At 40.7% G+C, this 18371-nt stretch overlaps 1 protein-coding gene across 1 annotated transcript in view; it reads left to right on the forward strand.

Annotated features, from left to right (window-relative positions):
• The window catches only part of Dhc16f (Dynein heavy chain at 16F), a 35546-nt gene extending 17177 nt beyond the window's left edge, over positions 1-18369 (forward strand). The window contains exons 29-60 of the mRNA XM_076820252.1: positions 605-828; positions 902-1110; positions 1852-2107; positions 2181-2372; positions 3923-4147; positions 4221-4476; positions 4559-4749; positions 5489-5661; positions 5722-5905; positions 6073-6244; positions 7171-7332; positions 7407-7583; positions 7651-7847; positions 7909-8154; positions 8577-8814; positions 8905-9207; positions 9929-10114; positions 10199-10371; positions 10853-11213; positions 11970-12203; positions 12280-12420; positions 13861-14051; positions 14128-14573; positions 14643-14843; positions 15931-16029; positions 16096-16238; positions 16318-16488; positions 17223-17402; positions 17499-17594; positions 17670-17870; positions 17940-18057; positions 18140-18369. Coding sequence (XP_076676367.1) covers positions 605-828; positions 902-1110; positions 1852-2107; positions 2181-2372; positions 3923-4147; positions 4221-4476; positions 4559-4749; positions 5489-5661; positions 5722-5905; positions 6073-6244; positions 7171-7332; positions 7407-7583; positions 7651-7847; positions 7909-8154; positions 8577-8814; positions 8905-9207; positions 9929-10114; positions 10199-10371; positions 10853-11213; positions 11970-12203; positions 12280-12420; positions 13861-14051; positions 14128-14573; positions 14643-14843; positions 15931-16029; positions 16096-16238; positions 16318-16488; positions 17223-17402; positions 17499-17594; positions 17670-17870; positions 17940-18057; positions 18140-18369 — 6576 coding nt within the window. The remainder of the gene's footprint in view (positions 1-604; positions 829-901; positions 1111-1851; positions 2108-2180; positions 2373-3922; positions 4148-4220; positions 4477-4558; positions 4750-5488; positions 5662-5721; positions 5906-6072; positions 6245-7170; positions 7333-7406; positions 7584-7650; positions 7848-7908; positions 8155-8576; positions 8815-8904; positions 9208-9928; positions 10115-10198; positions 10372-10852; positions 11214-11969; positions 12204-12279; positions 12421-13860; positions 14052-14127; positions 14574-14642; positions 14844-15930; positions 16030-16095; positions 16239-16317; positions 16489-17222; positions 17403-17498; positions 17595-17669; positions 17871-17939; positions 18058-18139) is intronic.
• Positions 18370-18371: the final 2 nt, after the last annotated feature.

Consider the following 18371-nt stretch of genomic DNA (forward strand, 5'->3'; position numbering starts at 1 on the left):
ACAAAAAAGGTTCTACGAATTTCTTTCGTAGGAGTAACCATTTTCGTGTATGGCGGCTCACAAAGTTGCACCCCTCGTACTTTTGTGTTTTGATTGTCACAAGTATGAGGGTTGAAACTTTGCAAGCCGTCATACACGAAAATGGTGACTCCTACGAAAAAACTCAAACAATCTTTTTTATGCAGAATTTCCTAAGCTACAAATTTTATTATAACTATTTTTGTCTTAAAATTGACAGATAACGGGATATTCGCAAAAACTTCTGATATGGACTTTTGACATATTGTTTGAACCATCGAAATGAAGAAAAATTTAGCTTGCTGAGAATTATTCCGCGGATTGGCCATATTTGCGTGTAATTTCACTGGACTATAATGTCACTATAAAAAAAATGTAAAATCCTGCAAGACGAATTCGCAGCAATACATATACGATTCACAGAATCAGAGACAGCAAAGCGAGATGTACAGCGATGTGTAGGGAAATCGCAGGCATCTCGTTGGTGCATAAAAATTTATTCACTCTACTAATTAAGGACAATCAATAGTACTTTTAATCAACTTGAATAGAGGCAGCAAATCAACCGTTTGTTTTATACCGACAGGTCGATATCAGCAAGGCAAATATGGCCTGCGCGATCATACAGTGCATCTTAAACCAGCCGGGAGCCATAGCGAGGACCGCAGACAGAGCACGGATTAAAACGTTCCTGATACAATCCTTTGTTTTTGCTTATCTATGGGCGGTTGGAGGTAACATCATAGACTCCTCCCGAACCATCTTCGAGGCTTTCGTGAGGAAGCAGTTCGAGGACAACGAGGACGCATTGTAGAGCCCCAACCCCTTCGCTTAACTATAATCCTGTTAATTAAATTCATTAACCGCCTTCGTTTACTCGCAGGATCCCCTCGACAGATTTGTGGGACGTCTATATGAACGTCCAGCAGCATCGATTGGACATGTGGATGGACATCATGCCAGAGTTCGTTTACGACAGCGATGTACCATTCTTCGATATCCTCGTCCCAACAGTGGACACCGTACGGTTCGGCTACATGATGAAAAAAATGGTGGAAATTAACAAACCGGTGTTCTTCACCGGCGCCACTGGTTAGCAGTCTTTATCCAACTCTTTTGATGGCAACCCGTCCTTTCCTCGAAAGAATTACAGGTTTGTCTCGAAAAAAGGTGACTGTTCGGATGTTCAGAACGGAGGGACTTTATTCTTCTTCTGGTAGTGTGATACCGCAGAGATGGACAAAATTCTTATTTATAATATTTCTAAAATTACGAAAAGTTAAAAAAAACAACTCGTCATTCGTTCGTTAACCCGAGTTAGCTTTATTCGACGCATGACGAATAATTTTTTTAACCTTTATCCGTTATTCGAATTTTTATTTAAATAAGAATTTTGCCCATCTCTGTGTGGTAGTGCTTAAAACGCTGGATAATTATTGTACTTAAAGTTTTGTTTGTTTAAAGTCACATACAAAAACACGAAAAGACGCGATAACTTTAACCCAATAGAATAAATTTTCATTCGAATAAAAGTTTATTCGTCATTTTGGAGTAACTTCAATTCATTCGAATAACGATTTATTCGATTAATGCCCGACTCTGATGTAGAGTAGTAGTGGGGGTAATGCGACGTCATAGTATTTCCCTCGGTAGGGATTTCCCTGGCAACGGTGGTTGAAACGCGCTCTAGCGAGAATTTACTGCACCATGTTTGCCGCGGGAGAACCGAATAAGTGAAGGGGATAACGCTCAGCTTCTTTCGAGACACTACTGTAGTCGATCCTACCTGAGCAACGCGCAACCGTGATTCAAAGTATCCCCTGTGGTTGGCAGGTGTCGGAAAGTCGGTGATAACTAAAGTAGTTTTGAACGACCTGGAGGATACAGAGCTCTGGGTGCCCATCACCCTGATCTTCTCCGCTCAGACGACCAGCGGGCGCACGCAGGAGATTCTCGAGCTGAAGCTGGAGAGAAGGAGGAGGACAGCCTTGGGCGCCCCTATTGGGAAACGAGTGTGCGTGTTTGTCGACGACGTGAACATGCCCAAACTGGACACGTATGGCTCCCAACCACCCATCGAGCTTCTCCGGTATTGAAACGAAACACAGTTATCGCTGGACCAATCGTTCGATCATACCACGGGCGACCGTTGAATTCCACAGGCAGATATTAGATTACAATGGAATGTACGATCTAGAGAAGTTATTCTGGAAGGACGTGGAGGACGTGGTGTTCGCGGTGGCATGCGCTCCCCCAGGAGGGGGAAGGAATCCCCTGACCCCGAGATTCGTCAGACACTTCGCGATGCTGCTGATTCCGCCGCCGACTGAGCTGTCCTTGAAAGGAATTTTCCAGTAAACACTTAGGGCCACTTAAAGTGTAATATGCCACGGTTAATTTTCAAACGTCTACATTCGTCTTGATTTTGGATCTCTCGCAGGCTCGAGTAGAAAAAGGTAAAACTATAGGAGAGTATGATTAATTACGCTTATTGGGCAATAATTACAGGTATGTAGCTCTTATAGTTTAATAATAAAATTAAAAATACAAAACTCTTCAAAACTTAAATTATTGAAAAGTGGTATATTCCCCAACGTGGCATATTACACCGAGTCACCCTATTAGGTATTAGAATTAAAGGGACATTCTCATCAAAACGCTCAGAAAGTATGTGATCTTCAAGATCTTTTTTTTTGGAAAAGTATACAATTTGCAGTAAAAAAAACTTTATGGGCTTTGTTTATTCGTTCTTCAAGGATGTGAATTTTTTTCATTTTCCAACAAAAAATGGCATAAAGGGTAGACAGTAGAGTTCGACGTAGAATTTTATGAAATTAAAATACCAAAGATATTCTTATGTTGTTTGGGGCAACGTTTGAACACCAGAATGAGGAAAAGGGTAATCTTACGCCAAAAAGATTAATAACGGTAAACCATGTCCTCTAAAATTTATGATCCACGACTGATACGATAGTGGATTCAATTACAAACAAAATACTACTAAGATTTTTGGAATCGGTTCATAATTTCTTTTTGTTATATTCCCTGCGGTCGTTCGGAGATCGAGTCGCTTCTATCGTTGTAGAATCTATATCGTTACGAATTTTGTCTTATAACTTTTACCAAGTATCCTTCAACTACTACACTATAGATTCTATATATAAAAACAAAACAATTTTAAGAAGAATTTTAAGGGGCTGTTCCGGTCTAGAACCCATAAAAATAGGTGATCTTTAGAAATTAATTAAAGGAAAACTACTGTATACAATTTAATGCGACTTGTTGCATTGTATTAAGGATGTCTTAAGTTATAGAAATATATTTTTTGTTTTATAATTAATCATTACAGACGGCACTGGGGAGTCGTTAAAGTCAAGGCGTCAAAAAATTCATCAAAATTGGTGGGACCTGTATCCCTAAAAATTGTTAACCGATTCGACTGAAACTTTTTTTATTTTAAAGAATATACTTCTGGCTAGAGGGGAAACCAGAAAAAAATGCAAAAATGATATTTTTTAAGAAAATAACGACACTTGAAATTTGAAATCACTTTTCCCCTATACTGTTCGTCCTTTCCACGCCTTTGAAAATTATAAATTTTCAATTTTTTGTAATTTTGTCTTATTTCCCCCCTAGCCAGAAGTATATTCTTCAAAATAAAAAAAGTTTCAGTCGAATCGGATAATAACTTTTGGAAATACAGGTTCCACCGTTTTGAGAACACCGTTTCGAGAAAAACGAGTTTAAAGTTTTACATGAGTGCCGAGTGGCTTTTAAACGCGTATTCCTGAAAGGTTGAACAATCGAAAGACGAAATAAAAATAAAAAAAATCAATTTTTAGACCGGCACCTCCCCTAATGCCCCCTTAAGATTTGGCGGATGATGATAAATCGACTTTCACAGGGCGATAATAACTGGCTTCCTGGATGACTTCGTGGAGTCTGTGAAGCTGATAGGGCACAGAATAGTGAACGCCACCGTGGACCTGTACCAGAGGATCGCGGAGGACCTTCTACCCACGCCAGAGAAGAGCCACTACATCTTCAACCTGCGCGACCTGTCCAAGTGCATACAAGGTATCATGCAAGTGGACGCCACGGTTGTGAAGCAGCCTATGGAGATGTACAGGTACTAGGGAACCTGTGCAAGCGGTACCCTGAAGAGGACTTCGCAAGATCGAAGTACACGTCGGGTGTTGCAGGCTCTTCTACCACGAGTGCCTCCGAGTGTTCCACGACCGATTGATCAACCTGGAGGACAAGACTTACTTCTTCAGGCTCCTCAACACCATTTGCGCCAGTACGTTTGCCGTCGAAGTACTGCGACTCCCCGACGACGCGATTATCGAGAAGCCGCCGCTTCTGCTGTTCGGTGACTTCGTGACTTTCGGCGCAGCCAGGGAGCAGCGAATTTACGGGGAGCTCACGGATATCTCGAAGGTTAAGGAGATTCTGCAGGTCCGTCAGTCACTGAAGTAATGTACACCGGTGTGTGCACCGTGTGTATCGCGGTGCTGCATTCTTTGAATCGATGCTGCAGGACTACTTAGAGGACTACCAGTTCTCTGTTGGGAAAGAGATGGGGATGATCTTCTTCACGGACGCCGTAGAGCACGCCTGCAGGCTCGCGAGGATTCTTCGGTCGGAGAGGGGCAACGGTCTTCTTGTCGGCGTCGGCGGAATGGGGAAACAGAGTCTGACTAAACTGGCGTCTCACGTGAATGGATACAAGTTCGTATGTCGCGATTCGTATGCGGGGTGTTGGCCGGAAGGGTGGCGCAACCGGGCAGGAGTTGGTCCCTTGTGGAAGAATAAGTGAAAAGCGTAGAATGCAGCGTCCGAGAGCCCTTTTTGCTTCGACGGTTCCAGACGGTTCCGACGGTTCAATTCACTCTAAAGGGGTGTAATTCACCCCTGAAAATCCGATTATTTTCCGCTTTTGTGTTATAACTCGTGAACTGTAAAATATTTTTTTTTACCAAATTATAGATCTAGTGCTAAAAAGTAACTTTTGTCTTGAAACTTTTTTTCTATCGTTATAACACAAAATCGGTAAATAGCCGAATTTTTAGGGGTTAATTTCACCCCGTTCAAGTGAATTTGGGCAGCAAACGAAATTTGCGTTGTAATCAAGAGGAAATCCTACATATTCACATAGTTTCAGAATTTTTTTTAATTTTCGGGTTCGGCATCTTCCCTTGTGAGTATGGAATGAATGCCCGTATACAAATAAGTCTAAATTGTAGAATAACTTCTTTCGGAAAAATCGTTTTGAAGGTGGAACCGATTTTTAGATCTTCGAGCTCGATTTTCTCGAGGACCAAGCTGCGGATGAAAAATTTTATTCTACGCTTTTCGTAACGAACCACCCCCTGCCGGTTTGTGCCATTCTTTCGACCGCGCCCTGTATAAACTACGCAACGTATTAATGAACTATTGCCTCCGGAACTCGAGCTACAAACTCTTCAAGGTGTTACCAGATAGAAGTAACGCGCACGTACGATAAAAGTTCCTGGCACGAGGACCTCCGTCGCTTCTACTTCGAGCCGGGCGCGCTCGCGAAACACACGACGTTTTTATTCACGGACACTCAGATCGTGTACGAGGAGTTCCTGGAAGATATCAATAACACCCTCAACACAGGTAAGCCCGTCGTGGTATTTTAAAATTTAAATAGGCCACTCCGTTCTTCGCTTTGTCCAGGCGAAGTACCCAACTTGTACGAAGCAGATGAACTGGAAAAAGTGATCATAAGTACCAGGCCCGCAGCGCAGAAAGCAGGGATCAGTGAAGGAAACAGAGATGCGATTTACCAGTACTTCATTGGAAGAGTCAGAAACCAGCTGCATCTGATGATCTGTATGAGCCCCATAGGCGATGCCTTCAGGTCTGTTGTGCGATCTAAATGCGTAGACTGGTGTTCGCTCGGTGCTAGTTAAGCGGAAATTTCTCAGCATTTTTTAAAAGCTTGCGCCACTCAAAGTGCCATTTCTTCTATGCAAATAGCTACTGCTACACATCGTTGCCAATTTAGGATACGATCTATCCTCGTAGATATCGCTGTCGTATGTTCCCTTCATTGGTAAATTGCTGCACGATTGACTGGTTTACGAAATGGCCGAAGGAAGCTCTGCTCTCTGTGGCGGAGAGCTCCTTAAATGCGATCATACCGCCAGATTCAGAACAGCTAGCTGGCCTTAGCTCCGTTTGCGTCTTGATCCACGAAGTATACCACCGATGAAAACAATGAGAAATAGATTATGCAGGAGAAAAAGAATCGATCGGGTACTGGGGCGCCAATCGAACCCGAGTATTTTACTTCCCGGGCGACTGCTCTTATCACTGGCGAGAAGAAATCCAAGGGCGGATTTGGGTGTAGGCTAAGTAGTCAAATTTTGGGGTGCAATCAATTTTTGTAAGGCGACAAATTTTGAGCGAAAAAAGTTAAAAGATGTTTAAACACAGAAGCCTGAGACAACTTTCAAAACAATTCACTTTTTTCATGCAGCGAATTAACAATGACTCCGATGTCAGTTGCCATACTGAATTAATTTGAAATTGTCTGGACTTTTTTTAATTAAAATATTTGATGATATTTCACGGAAAGGGTGGCAGACGCTTGTTAACCTAGAGGCGCCAAATCTCCAAATCCGCCCTTGGGCAGATCTCCAACCGAGAAATTAAAAAATTTATAAAACTTTGGGGGTATACGCAATTTTTCTTTTAGCTACCCAAATTCACTCTGAGGGAGTAAAAATCCGGCTATTTCCCGCTTCATGTGTTATAACTCGCGGAACTGTAAAAGATAGAAACAAAGTTTTCAGGCAAAAGTTACTTCTTTTAATTAGGACTATCATCATTATATCATTTGGACTAATATCATTTGGTAACTTACAGTTCCGCGAGTTATAAGAGAAAGTCGGAAACTAGCCGAATTCTCAGGGTCAATTTCATCCCCTCAGACTAAATTTAGCCAGCAGAAGAAATTCCATAATGCATATCTATATATCCTCTCCATGTCCGCAAAGTTTTATGATCCTTTGAATTTCCTGGTTGCGGATCTTCCCTTGTGAGCTACTCGAGCCGTCGGCGATTCCTCTTCTCTTAATTCATAAAAAATACAATTTCAAATACAACTACTGAAAATTGCAGAGCGTGGAGGAGGTGACGGCTCGGTTCTACGTTGAAATGCGGCGAAGATACTACACCACGCCGAGCAGTTACTTGGAGCTGCTGAAGCAATTCAGAACGACTTTGCAGAAGAAGCAGGTAGAAATAAAGTCGTTGAAGAGCAAAATAATGAATGGCCTTAACGTAAGTACTTTTTATCAAGGAAACAATATCTATCCCTGGTACCTGAATGCTCAGTATCCACGTTGCCTGCGTAGAAACTTCTCGAGACCAACCAGATGGTCGGCGCGATGAAGGAGCACCTAGTGATTCTCGCCCCGAAGCTTAAAGCAAGCACGGACGAGGTGTCGGAGCTGGTGAAAATCCTCGCGAAGCAGCAGGCCGAGTGCGACAAAGTGAAGCACGTTGTAACCGCTGAAGAAGCAATTGCAAAAGTAATGACAGACACACTGAAGGTACCTTCGCAGCTACTCGTGGGAACCTGTGTTTAATGTTCGCTAGTTAAAAGCTGACGAAACGGCGGTTCTGGAAGCAGACGCTAGGCAAGACTTGGAAGCAACGATTCCCGCGCTGCTGGAAGCTCAGAAGGCGCTGGAAGCGTTGAACAAGAACGATATCAACGAGATCCGCGTGTTCAATCAACCTCCACACTTAGTACGCTTCGTTATGGAGGCAGTGAACTTGCTGCTTGCTGAAAAGTGGGTTTCGTTGGAACGTTCAAGGTGCAGAAGCCCTGTTATTTGTGAATTCCTTTGCTAGGATCGATTGGCCATCCGCCAAATTGGTTCTGGGTGACATCCACTTCCTCGACCGATTAATCAATTACCCTAAGGATGACATAAGCGACAAGCTTCTGGCGAAGTTACAGGAGTACATCAATCATCCAGAGTTCCGACCAGACCTGGTGGCCAGGCAGAGCAAAGCGTGCAGATCGCTGTGCATCTGGGTGAGGGCGATGGACGGGTACGCTAAGATTTACAGAGTCGTCGAACCGAAGCGACAGAGGTGAAGCAGATTTATCTAATAAGGGAACTTTGCCAACCCGAAAATTCTGATTTTAATTAAACTTAGCGAGGTAAAGAATACTGGAGAGTTTGCAAGCAGCAATTTATTTTACTTTGAAGGGGTGAAATCAGCCCGTAAAGTTATCGCATATTTTCGTTTTTTAATGCAACTTCATTTTCCTTTTGGCAGTGTGATAGAGGATAAAAAGCTAAACAATTCTTATATTTAAAGTGTTTTCCTATCTCGCACCGTTACGAAGTTATATTAAATAAACGAAGAAGCGATAAGTTTAAGGGTTGATAGTGATTTCAACCCTTCAAGGTGAATTTCCTCAGAAAATCATTCACGCAAAGTTTTATTGAAATTAGAATTTTTTTGGTTGGCACCGTTTTCTTATATATATAAGAAGTGCGTTTGCGTAGACTGCACGCGGCTGAAGCGGAGCTCCAAGCGATCATGGAGGTCCTCGCCTTGAAGCAGCAGAAGCTCGCCGAAGTGGAGGAGGAAATCGAGGTGCTGAAGAAAGCTTATGACGCGGCAGTGAAGAATTTAAATAAACTGGAAGCTGAAATGGAATTGGCGGAGGCGAGGCTGAATCGGTCAGGACGACTCACGTCTGCTCTAGCGGACGAGCGAATTCGATGGGAACAACTGACACGCGTACGACTAACGGGTTTCATTTATTATTATGACACCTTGAGAATATCACAGAATGGAGTGTGGAAGCTACTTCTTTGTCTCAATCTGTAGGGTTTCGACCAGCAAATGATCAATTTAACTGGCGACACCATGGTTGCTGCGGGAGCACTTGCCTACTTGGGTGCTTTTACTAACGAGTATAGAGAGGAGCTGGTACAGAGTTGGCTCGCCAATTGCCATGAGTATCGTATCAAGACTACAGAAAACTATAATCTCATTTCGATATTGGTTGATCCTTATGACATTCGACTTTGGAACACTCATGGTTTACCAAGGGACAAAGTCAGCACCGAGAATGCTATCTTTGTTACGCAGGCTGGTCGGTGGCCTTTAATGATAGATCCTCAAGAACAGGTGAAGAGAAGCTCTTTTCTAATCTCGTTTCTCTTCCTTTTTGTTCTTTTTCAAGCTTCTTCATCTATTTTTATTTTTCTTCTTGTAGGAATAGGTTTTACGATTCCTATTTGCGGGATCTATTTTTCTTCTTGTAGGAATAGGTTTTACAATTGCTATTAGCGGGATTTATTTTTCTTCTTGTAGGAATAGGTTTTACAATTCCTATTTGCGGGATCTATTTTTTTTTCTTCTTGTAGGAATAGGTTTACATGATTCCTATTAGCGGGATTTACTTTTCTTCTTGTAGGAATAGGTTTTATAATTCCTATTTGCGGGAGCCTCGGAAAAAATGGTCCTCGGGCGACGGGGATTCGAACCCACGACCCTCAGCGTACTAGTCAGGCACCTAACCAACTTCACCAAAGCCTATCCTCCGAGCTCCCTTATTCCGGGCTCCCTTTTACTTTCCTGATCCCACATTCTGCACCTCTATTATTCAATATTTCTATACTTCCTACCACCCCTTCCCCCTATTTTTCATACAACTCCCCACCACGTGCTCCCACGATTCTCCTTCTTTACAAATTCTGCATCTTCCCTCTTCCTTTCCCCAATTATCCTTGCCTCATCTCGCTCTCCAATCTAAATCTAGCAATTCTTATCACCCCCTCCCTTTCATCCCCCTTCCCCACCAACCCGTTCCCCAGTCTCCGAAATGTTGCACTTAAAATTCGCACAGGCGAACAGGTGGATACGGAACATGGAGCAAGACAACAACCTGAAGATATGCAAACTGACGGATCCAAATTTCACCAGGATACTGGAAGTCTCCATCAGACTCGGGACGCCCGTGTTACTCGAAGAAGTTGGGGAAACGCTGGATCCCAGCTTGGAGCCCATCTTGCTCAAGCAAATCTTTCTCTTGGTACAACATTGATGGTATCATTTGTCTAGGAGCGGTTAAGAGAGCGACACGGCTATTATGTAAAATTACCGTGACGCTATGCAGGCCGGCAGACCGCTGATACGATTCGGAGATACAGACGTCGAGTACGATGACAATTTCAAGCTATACATCACGACGAAAATCGCGAACCCTCATTATCTCCCGGAAATCTGTATCAAAGTGACGATAGTGAACTTCACCGTGACGATGGGCGGCCTCGAGGATCAATTGCTCGCGTACGCCTTTAAAGTCCTCGGATTACTTCGTGCGGCTACCAGGGCACATCATCCAACTGTCACGAACCGATTTTGATGAAACTTGGCATATAGATAGAGCACCCAAAAATATTAAATACATATTTTTTTCAGCGGTGGACATTTATGTTTAGGGGATGAAATTACTCTACAAAGTTAGGGGTTGCAAAACTATTTATTCGAATAACTCGAAAATTAGTGGGGATAGAAAAAAACGATAAAGAGGAACTTTGCATGGTTTTTTATGGAGAATAACACGGCGTAAGCGAAAAATATTTATTCCACTAAATAGTTCCCCAAGCCTTGAAGTTTGAAGGATAATTTCGCCACCTAAACATAAATTTTCGCCGCTAAAAAAATTTGTGCGTAATATTTGTAGGTGCTCTATAAGTATGCCGAGTTTCAACGAAATTGGTGTGTACCGGGATTTTATGCTACTACATCCATTTTTCATTCTACACAGCGACGTGGTGCGCCTCGAGAGGCCAGATCTCGAGGCGATGAGGAACGATTTGATAACGAAGATCAACGCAGACAGGGGTCAACTGCAGAGCATCGAGGACAGAATATTGACGTTATTGTACGGCGCTGGCGACGACATCCTCGATAACGAGGATCTCATCGAAACCCTAAACGACAGCAAAGAAACTTCCGCGATCATCGCGACTAGATTGATCGAGAGCGAAGCTACCGAAAAGGAGATAACAGTGGCGCGGGAGAGGTATCGATCTGTCGCGAATCATGGATCGGTCCTCTACTTCGTCGTCGCGAATCTCGCCGTCATAGACCCCATGTATCAGTTTTCGTTGAAGTACTTTAATCAGGTGAACTAAGCTAAACACACTTCAGCTTTAACCCTTTTAGAATTTATCCCGTGCGGGGCACGGGCAGAGTAAAATACAGAAAAAGAAATGAAAAGAATTTTTGTTTACTATTTTTATCATAACTGGAAATATCTAAATAAATAAATATTTTTTTAGTCAATGTTTATTAATATAATAACATACTTAAGTATTTAAATAAATATTTTTTTTAGTCAATATTTATTAATATAATAACATACTTAAGTATTTAAATAAATATTTTTTTTAGTCAATATTTATTAATATAATAACATACTTAAATATTTAAATAAATATTTTTTTTAGTGAATATTTATTAATATAATAACATACTTAAATATTTAAATAAATATTTTTTTTAGTCAATATTTATTAATATAATAACATACTTAAATATTTAAATAAATATTTTTTTAGTCAATATTTATTAATATAATAACATACTTAAATATTTAAATAAATATTTGTTTAGTCAATATTTACTAATATAATAACATACTTAAATATTTAAATAAATATTTTTTTAGTCAATATTTATTAATATAATAACATACTTAAATATTTAAATAAATATTTTTTTTAGTCAATATTTATTAATATAATAACATACTTAAATATTTAAATAAATATTTTAGTATAACTTTCAATTTTAATTTTCGAACCAGAATTTGAAATTCTATTAAACTGTGAAAGGGTTAACTAATAATTGCATTCTCTATTATTCTACTGACCCTCCAGATATTCAACACAGTGATCGATACGACCGAAAAGGAGGACGTTTTGCGGAAACGCTTGCAAACGCTGGTCGGGGAAATAACGTTAGCTATTTACACGAACGTATCGCGAGGTTTGTTCGAGAAGCACAAGCTGGTTTTCAGCTTCATGCTGAGCATCGCGATACACATGAACAACGAGACCGTAGCCCCGGCACAATGGAATTTTATGTTACGAGGTGCCACGCAAATTATCGTGGTAAGTTGCGATTTGGAGTCACGGATTTGTTTATGAAAGGCATGTTTTGTATTCATGGGTAACGTTCTCTGATTAGAAAGAAATGCCAGTTCACCCCACCTTAACCATCAGGATGTGGATTACGGTGAATTATTTGAGTGAGACGTTCAAAAGCTTCAGCAACATTCTGGATGATATGTTGAAGAGAATCACGTTAAATATTGGGTACTTCACGAAAGTAATTACTCCGTCTTCTCTCTTTGGACCTCAAGGGGGTGCAGGGCTATTAAATGACTAAAATCGACGGTTTCTGTTGGGTTAGGTCGCTTAGATACCAAATAAGTTCACAAATAGTTTAAAAACAAATTGTCAGAATGTTGAAAATTATTGAATTCATTTAACGCTAAAAATTGCCCTGCGTGACGCGCAGGTGCAGCAGTTATCTTAAAGTAAAATGCTTTGGGGGTGAGTAATTTCTACGTTAAAAACTACAGTGAGGAACTGTACCGGCGAATTTAAACAAAAATTGTGAAAGTTACACACGAATCAACTTTTCCCCATATTTTACGAATTAAATCGTCTTTATTCAGTTGTAAAATGTTTTACAAATATTCGATGGTAATGCGCAAGGTGCACAGTGTAGAGAAAGGAATTCTACACCTCCAGTTAAAATTTCAAGCGAAAATATTTATTCGTTTAATATTTAAATTTAGTTTCGAGATAAACGACTTCAAAGTGAAGGCCCTACGCCGATAGCACTCTGCGGGGCTGTTACTCGACGGTGCACTAAATTTCCTCGTGAAACTTTGTTGTAAATATTCAGAAAGGATGACACTTTCAGAATTAATAATAATAAAAGAAACGATTTTTCGATAATTCAATAGTCCCTTGTACCCCGTTATTTAATTAAGGGGTGAATCCTATTTTATGGGCTATAAACATAGCAAAGTTTAGGATTTTTTTTTAAGAAACTAGCATTTCGATTCATCTGAAATTTGGACCATATTTTTATGCATCCTTGAAGAAGTTGCAGTTTTTTTTATATTCATTTTTAATAATAAATATAGGAGTTATGCATCACGCCGCGCAAACCTCGCCGTCCGATGGTGCGCATGATATTTACCTTCCAGGTAATCTGAAATGGAAAAATGAAAGGGCGTTTTAGTTTGTACATATGTAGCTTCAAATTGATGAACCAGAATACAGCTAAATTCTATACTTCTTTTGTTAGATAAGAAAATTGGCGCAAAATTGGATTGCAAAAATTAAAGGTTCAGACCTTTCAATTTATAAATTCTCCACAGTGCTCAATAAATTTTTTTGTTTTTTTGTGATTCATCAATTTCAAGCTACACGAATATATATATATATAAAAAACGCCGTTTCATTTTTCTTTTTTAGATTACCTGATAGATAAATATCAAGCACACCAACGGACGACGAATTTTGCACAACGTGATGGTCTTTCATGCATAACTACTATATTTATATTTAAAAATTAATAAAAAAAAAACCTGCAGCTTGTTCAAAGATGCATCAAAACATCGTTTAAATTTCAAATGAATCCAATGGCTGGTTTCTTAAGAAAAAAATCCCAAATTTTGCTATGTTTTCACCCCAAGGAATAGCATCCCCCTATTAAAGGGCCGAGTGGGCTACATGGTAGCGTAACTTTCAGGAAATCAACGTGATCCCCACGAACACAGATGTATCCACGCACAACTGGGATAAAATCTTGACCGACATAGAAAAGTTGATGTTGCTGAAAGCTCTGAAAGAAGAGGAGCTGATCTTTGCGATCACAGCCTACGTGGCGAAGCATCTAGGACCGAAATTCGTGGAGTCGCCTATAGCGCCGTTGCATCTTCTGTATGTAACAGAACAATTACCCCTTCAACAATTCCCACCAACATCTAACTGACGCTCATAACTCCTTATCTTTCAGATACGCTGCCACGTCGAACAAAATCCCACTGGTCTTCATACTCACTACTGGATCGGACCCTTTCAGCGGTTTCCAGAGATTCGCCAACGAAATGGGCTTCTCCGACAAGTACGACTCCATCTCCTTGGGGCAGGGTCAAGGCCCTGTCGCAGAAGGGCACGTAAGGACAGGCACCATGGAGGGCAGATGGGTGTTTCTGCAGAATTGCCACTTGGCCGTATCGTGGATGGTGAGCATGGAGCAGCTCTTGCAGGAAATCGCGGAGGAGCCAGAGGGCGTGATCCACCCCGATTTCCGACTGTTCCTCAGCTCCATGCCGACCACTGCTTTCCCAGTCTCTGTCCTCCAGAACTCGGTGAAGGTCACCAACGAGCCACCGAAAGGTCTGAAAGCCAACGTATTGAGAGCTCTGTTCGATCTGCAGGAAGAGATTTTCGAAGATCATTGTAAGGGAAACGGAAAATTTAGAAATTCAGGGTGAAGACTGATTTGAAATTTCTTCTTTCCGTGGACAGATTTGGGAGACAGCTGGCGAAGAATGATATTTGGCGTTTGCTTCTTCCACGCCATCATCCAGGAAAGGAAGAAGTTTGGACCTCTGGGGTGGAATATCTTGTATGAATTTAACGATAGCGATAGGGAGTGCTGCTTGCTGAACCTGAAGCTGTTCTGCATTTTCGAAAACGTTCCTTGGCACGCGCTGATATACACCACAGGTTTGATATGTTTAAGGGAGGGTAATCGACAGAAATATAGGTTTCCCTTTGGGATGTTTTGTGAAAGAGCTATACGTGCAATCTTTTTAAAACTTTCAGCTATATTGTTGTGTATTTCAAGAAGGGAACAAACATTTTTTTAGGTAAAAATAACGAGGTAATTCCAAATGGCCCAAGTGTTTCGGAGCGTGTTTCTATTTGGAATTACGGCGTTATTTTTATATAAAAAAATGTTTGGTTCATTTCTTGAAATATATGATAATGTAGCTAGAAAGTTTTAAAAAGATTGCGTGTATAGTTTCCTGACAAAAGATTTCCCAAAAGAACCTTCATTTCTGCCGACTACACCAGGTTGTCACCCTTGAGATAAAAATTTGTCGATTTTTTATTTTTGCATTTTCTGATTACCCTAAATTAGTGGTGGAACCATCTCAGACTGATAAATCAATGCATGTGTTCATAATAGCACTTTAGATTGAATTTCACCTTCGATGCTGCTTTCCCAAAAAAACACCTTTTTGGAATCCGTGTGCATCATTACTCAAAAACTAAGGCACCTACAGTCCTACAATTTTTACAGCAGTTTAACCACACATGAATCTCTGGCGTGAACTACGGAGAAGACTGTTGAAATTCTAGAAATCCTGTTTTTTTAATATTTTATCAAAACATTTGTGCTTATTTTCCGTTTTATGAAATCAAAGTACCCAAAAATGGAGTCAAATTAATTTTGATCCTAATGATAGTGGTTCATACCAGAACTACTGCCATACTGATTACGCAGAAAAATTGGTTTCATCACAGTGCCCACCGTTCCAGCAAGAAAGTGCACGCCACTAGCGTGTCCTTGATTAGGCCTTTAATTGAAAACCCTAATTTCATTTTCGTTTGTCAAAAACCACGAGGCGTTAAGAATCTATTTTTAATAAAAGTAATCTAGTATAAAAATAATCTATAGCAGAGTTACAGCTCCGCAATCGTACGCTACATTTAACCGCCTCCGGGGTGGCATCCCCCTTATAATATTCATTAACTGTTTTACGTGTCAAATAGCGCACGTTTCCTTTCATTAAAATGTTTCTTTCAGGCGAAATTACTTACGGAGGCAGAGTTACAGACAGCTGGGACTCGAGGTGCTTGAAGACTATCCTAGATATATTCTTTTCTCCCAAAACTCTGGATATCAGTAAGACACACTCGAGTAGAACCAATCTCCTCAAGTACTAATAATATCCACTTCGAAACCTTTTAGAATATACATATTCGCAGTCTGGCAAGTATTACTGTCCCACCTATAAAACTCTGCAGGAATACAAAGATTTCGTGGACACCTTACCCATCATCGACGACCCAGAGGTCTTTGGAATGCACGAGAATGCGAACATTACCTACCAGGTAATAGAACGTAGAACAATTAAGAATGCTTTTCATGGGCAATTACAAGTAAAACATTTATACGATCAAATTTTGCAAGCTACAAGAGGCGCAATTCATCTTGAACACTATTCTGGAAGTGCAACCCAAGGAGTCCGGCGTGGACCAAGGTAAATCCAGCTCGGATATTGCGTACGAAGTTGCGGATATGATTATTGCTAGAATTCAACCGAAGATAGATCCTTTGCATTGTAATCCGGATCACAAGATAGTAAGCGACAAATCCAATTTAAGGGTACCCTCCCATTAAAGTTTTCTAAAACATCAATTCTTTTAAAGTACATCATCCGAAGAATGCCCACTTAAAATTTGGCCTCAAAATTCGTGGCGATGTTGAGTCCACAGGTATAAAAGTGACCCTTTGTTTCGGTCACCCGGTTTTTCTCAAAACACGCTCTCTTAAAATTGTGAGAGTCCTAACAAAAAATAATCGATCGATTTAAAAAATTCTTGGGGGATTGCGTTCGTTACCAAATTTTCTGTGGAATCATCTATGATGGTAACTGTGCGATCAATCGTTCTCTTTTTATAAACACTTTCGTGTGTAAAATTAGTCGTTTTTTCAATGCTCGTGGCTCGAACGTCTGTCAACACACGAGATTACAATATTTTGCTACGACCGTAGGTGACTCCACGAACAATCTTATAAACTTCAAGAATTTCCGTGGTTTGTTGATTTCACATAATTCTACGAGACGTTAAAAATTCCGCAGATGCGAAACTTTTTTTTGTTTCACCTGGATTAGATAAAATTTCCAATTTCTTTTTTTTTATTATCTTTAAAGATGAACAAGTACAGCCCAAAAAGTATTTTGACCCTACGACGTTTACTTTTTTTTTTAAATAAAATCCTGAAAAATACCAATTTTGGAGTGACTTGGTGGGAGGGTACCCTTGAGTCACTGACTGATTACGAAGTAGCCACCAGTTACTGAACTTTCGCAGAGGGATTCTATGGGAAGACTTCCGTCCCTGACCACTGTGCTCATCCACGAAGTTGATAGGTACAATATTCTCCTGAAGAAGCTACTTGCATCGCTGGATAATTTGCAGCGAGCCATCAAAGGTTTCGTCGTCATGTCTGAGGAATTGGAAAACGTCTTCATAGCTCTTATTAATAATCAGGTTTCACTACGATTTCATACGTCTGTCATATATTCTTACAACGAGCCTCCTGTATATTCGTAGAAGCGTAAGTTAATATGTGTTCGCATAAATTAGGTGCCACAAATGTGGCATAACGTGAATGTTTACCCTTCGTTGAAAACTTTGGGAAGCTGGGTGAAGAACTTGGAGCTGAGGATTGATTTAATTCAGGTAGTAATGCGCTTCGACTCTAAAAAAGAATATGCTATGAAAGACTGGATAGTTTAATAACTGTTCGTACCGTAGGTTTGGTTGCTAGATACGAAACCTGTATCCTTCTGGATTTCGGGTTTATCCTTTCCGCAAGGATTCTTAACCGGTATGCTGCAAACGTATGCAAGGAAGTACAACACTCCTATCGACCAACTGAAGCTGGACTTCATTCCCACCAACGTGGTGCTCGATCAAGAGGAAATCGAGGAAGCACATAAGAACTCTGCGAAAGAGGTCCATTCTCTGCACATTTGCTTTAAAATACTCTTAGGAATTCAATCAGTTCCAAAGATATTCCCACAGGTGCTAGAAGTGTACAAAGGCTTGGAGGCGCCGGCAGATGGAGTATTAATACACGGGTTGGCCATCGATGCTGGTAGATGGGATTTTGAATCTATGCTCTTGGTAGACGCGAATATAGGTAACAATGTCAATCCGCGGCACAGTTTTTGAAGTAACGCACTCTAAAGAGACGGGCAAGTTATTCAGGAAACGCTTTTCAGGCGAAATGCATCCAGACCTTCCAGTTTTGCATATAAATCCGGTATTAGAGTTACCAAAGGACGATCCGAGATACACTTGCCCTTTGTATAAGACGGCTGTACGAGCAGGTGTCTTATCTACGACAGGACATAGCACGAACTTCGTTGTTGCCGTTTTGCTGCCGTCCGCGAAAGAACAAGCGTACTGGATTTTGAAAGGATCGGCCCTACTTATTGAAATTATAAATTGAGT

The sequence above is a fragment of the Andrena cerasifolii genome, chromosome 1 (genome assembly GCF_050908995.1).
Source record: "Andrena cerasifolii isolate SP2316 chromosome 1, iyAndCera1_principal, whole genome shotgun sequence".
NCBI classification, from domain to species: Eukaryota; Metazoa; Arthropoda; class Insecta; order Hymenoptera; family Andrenidae; genus Andrena; species Andrena cerasifolii.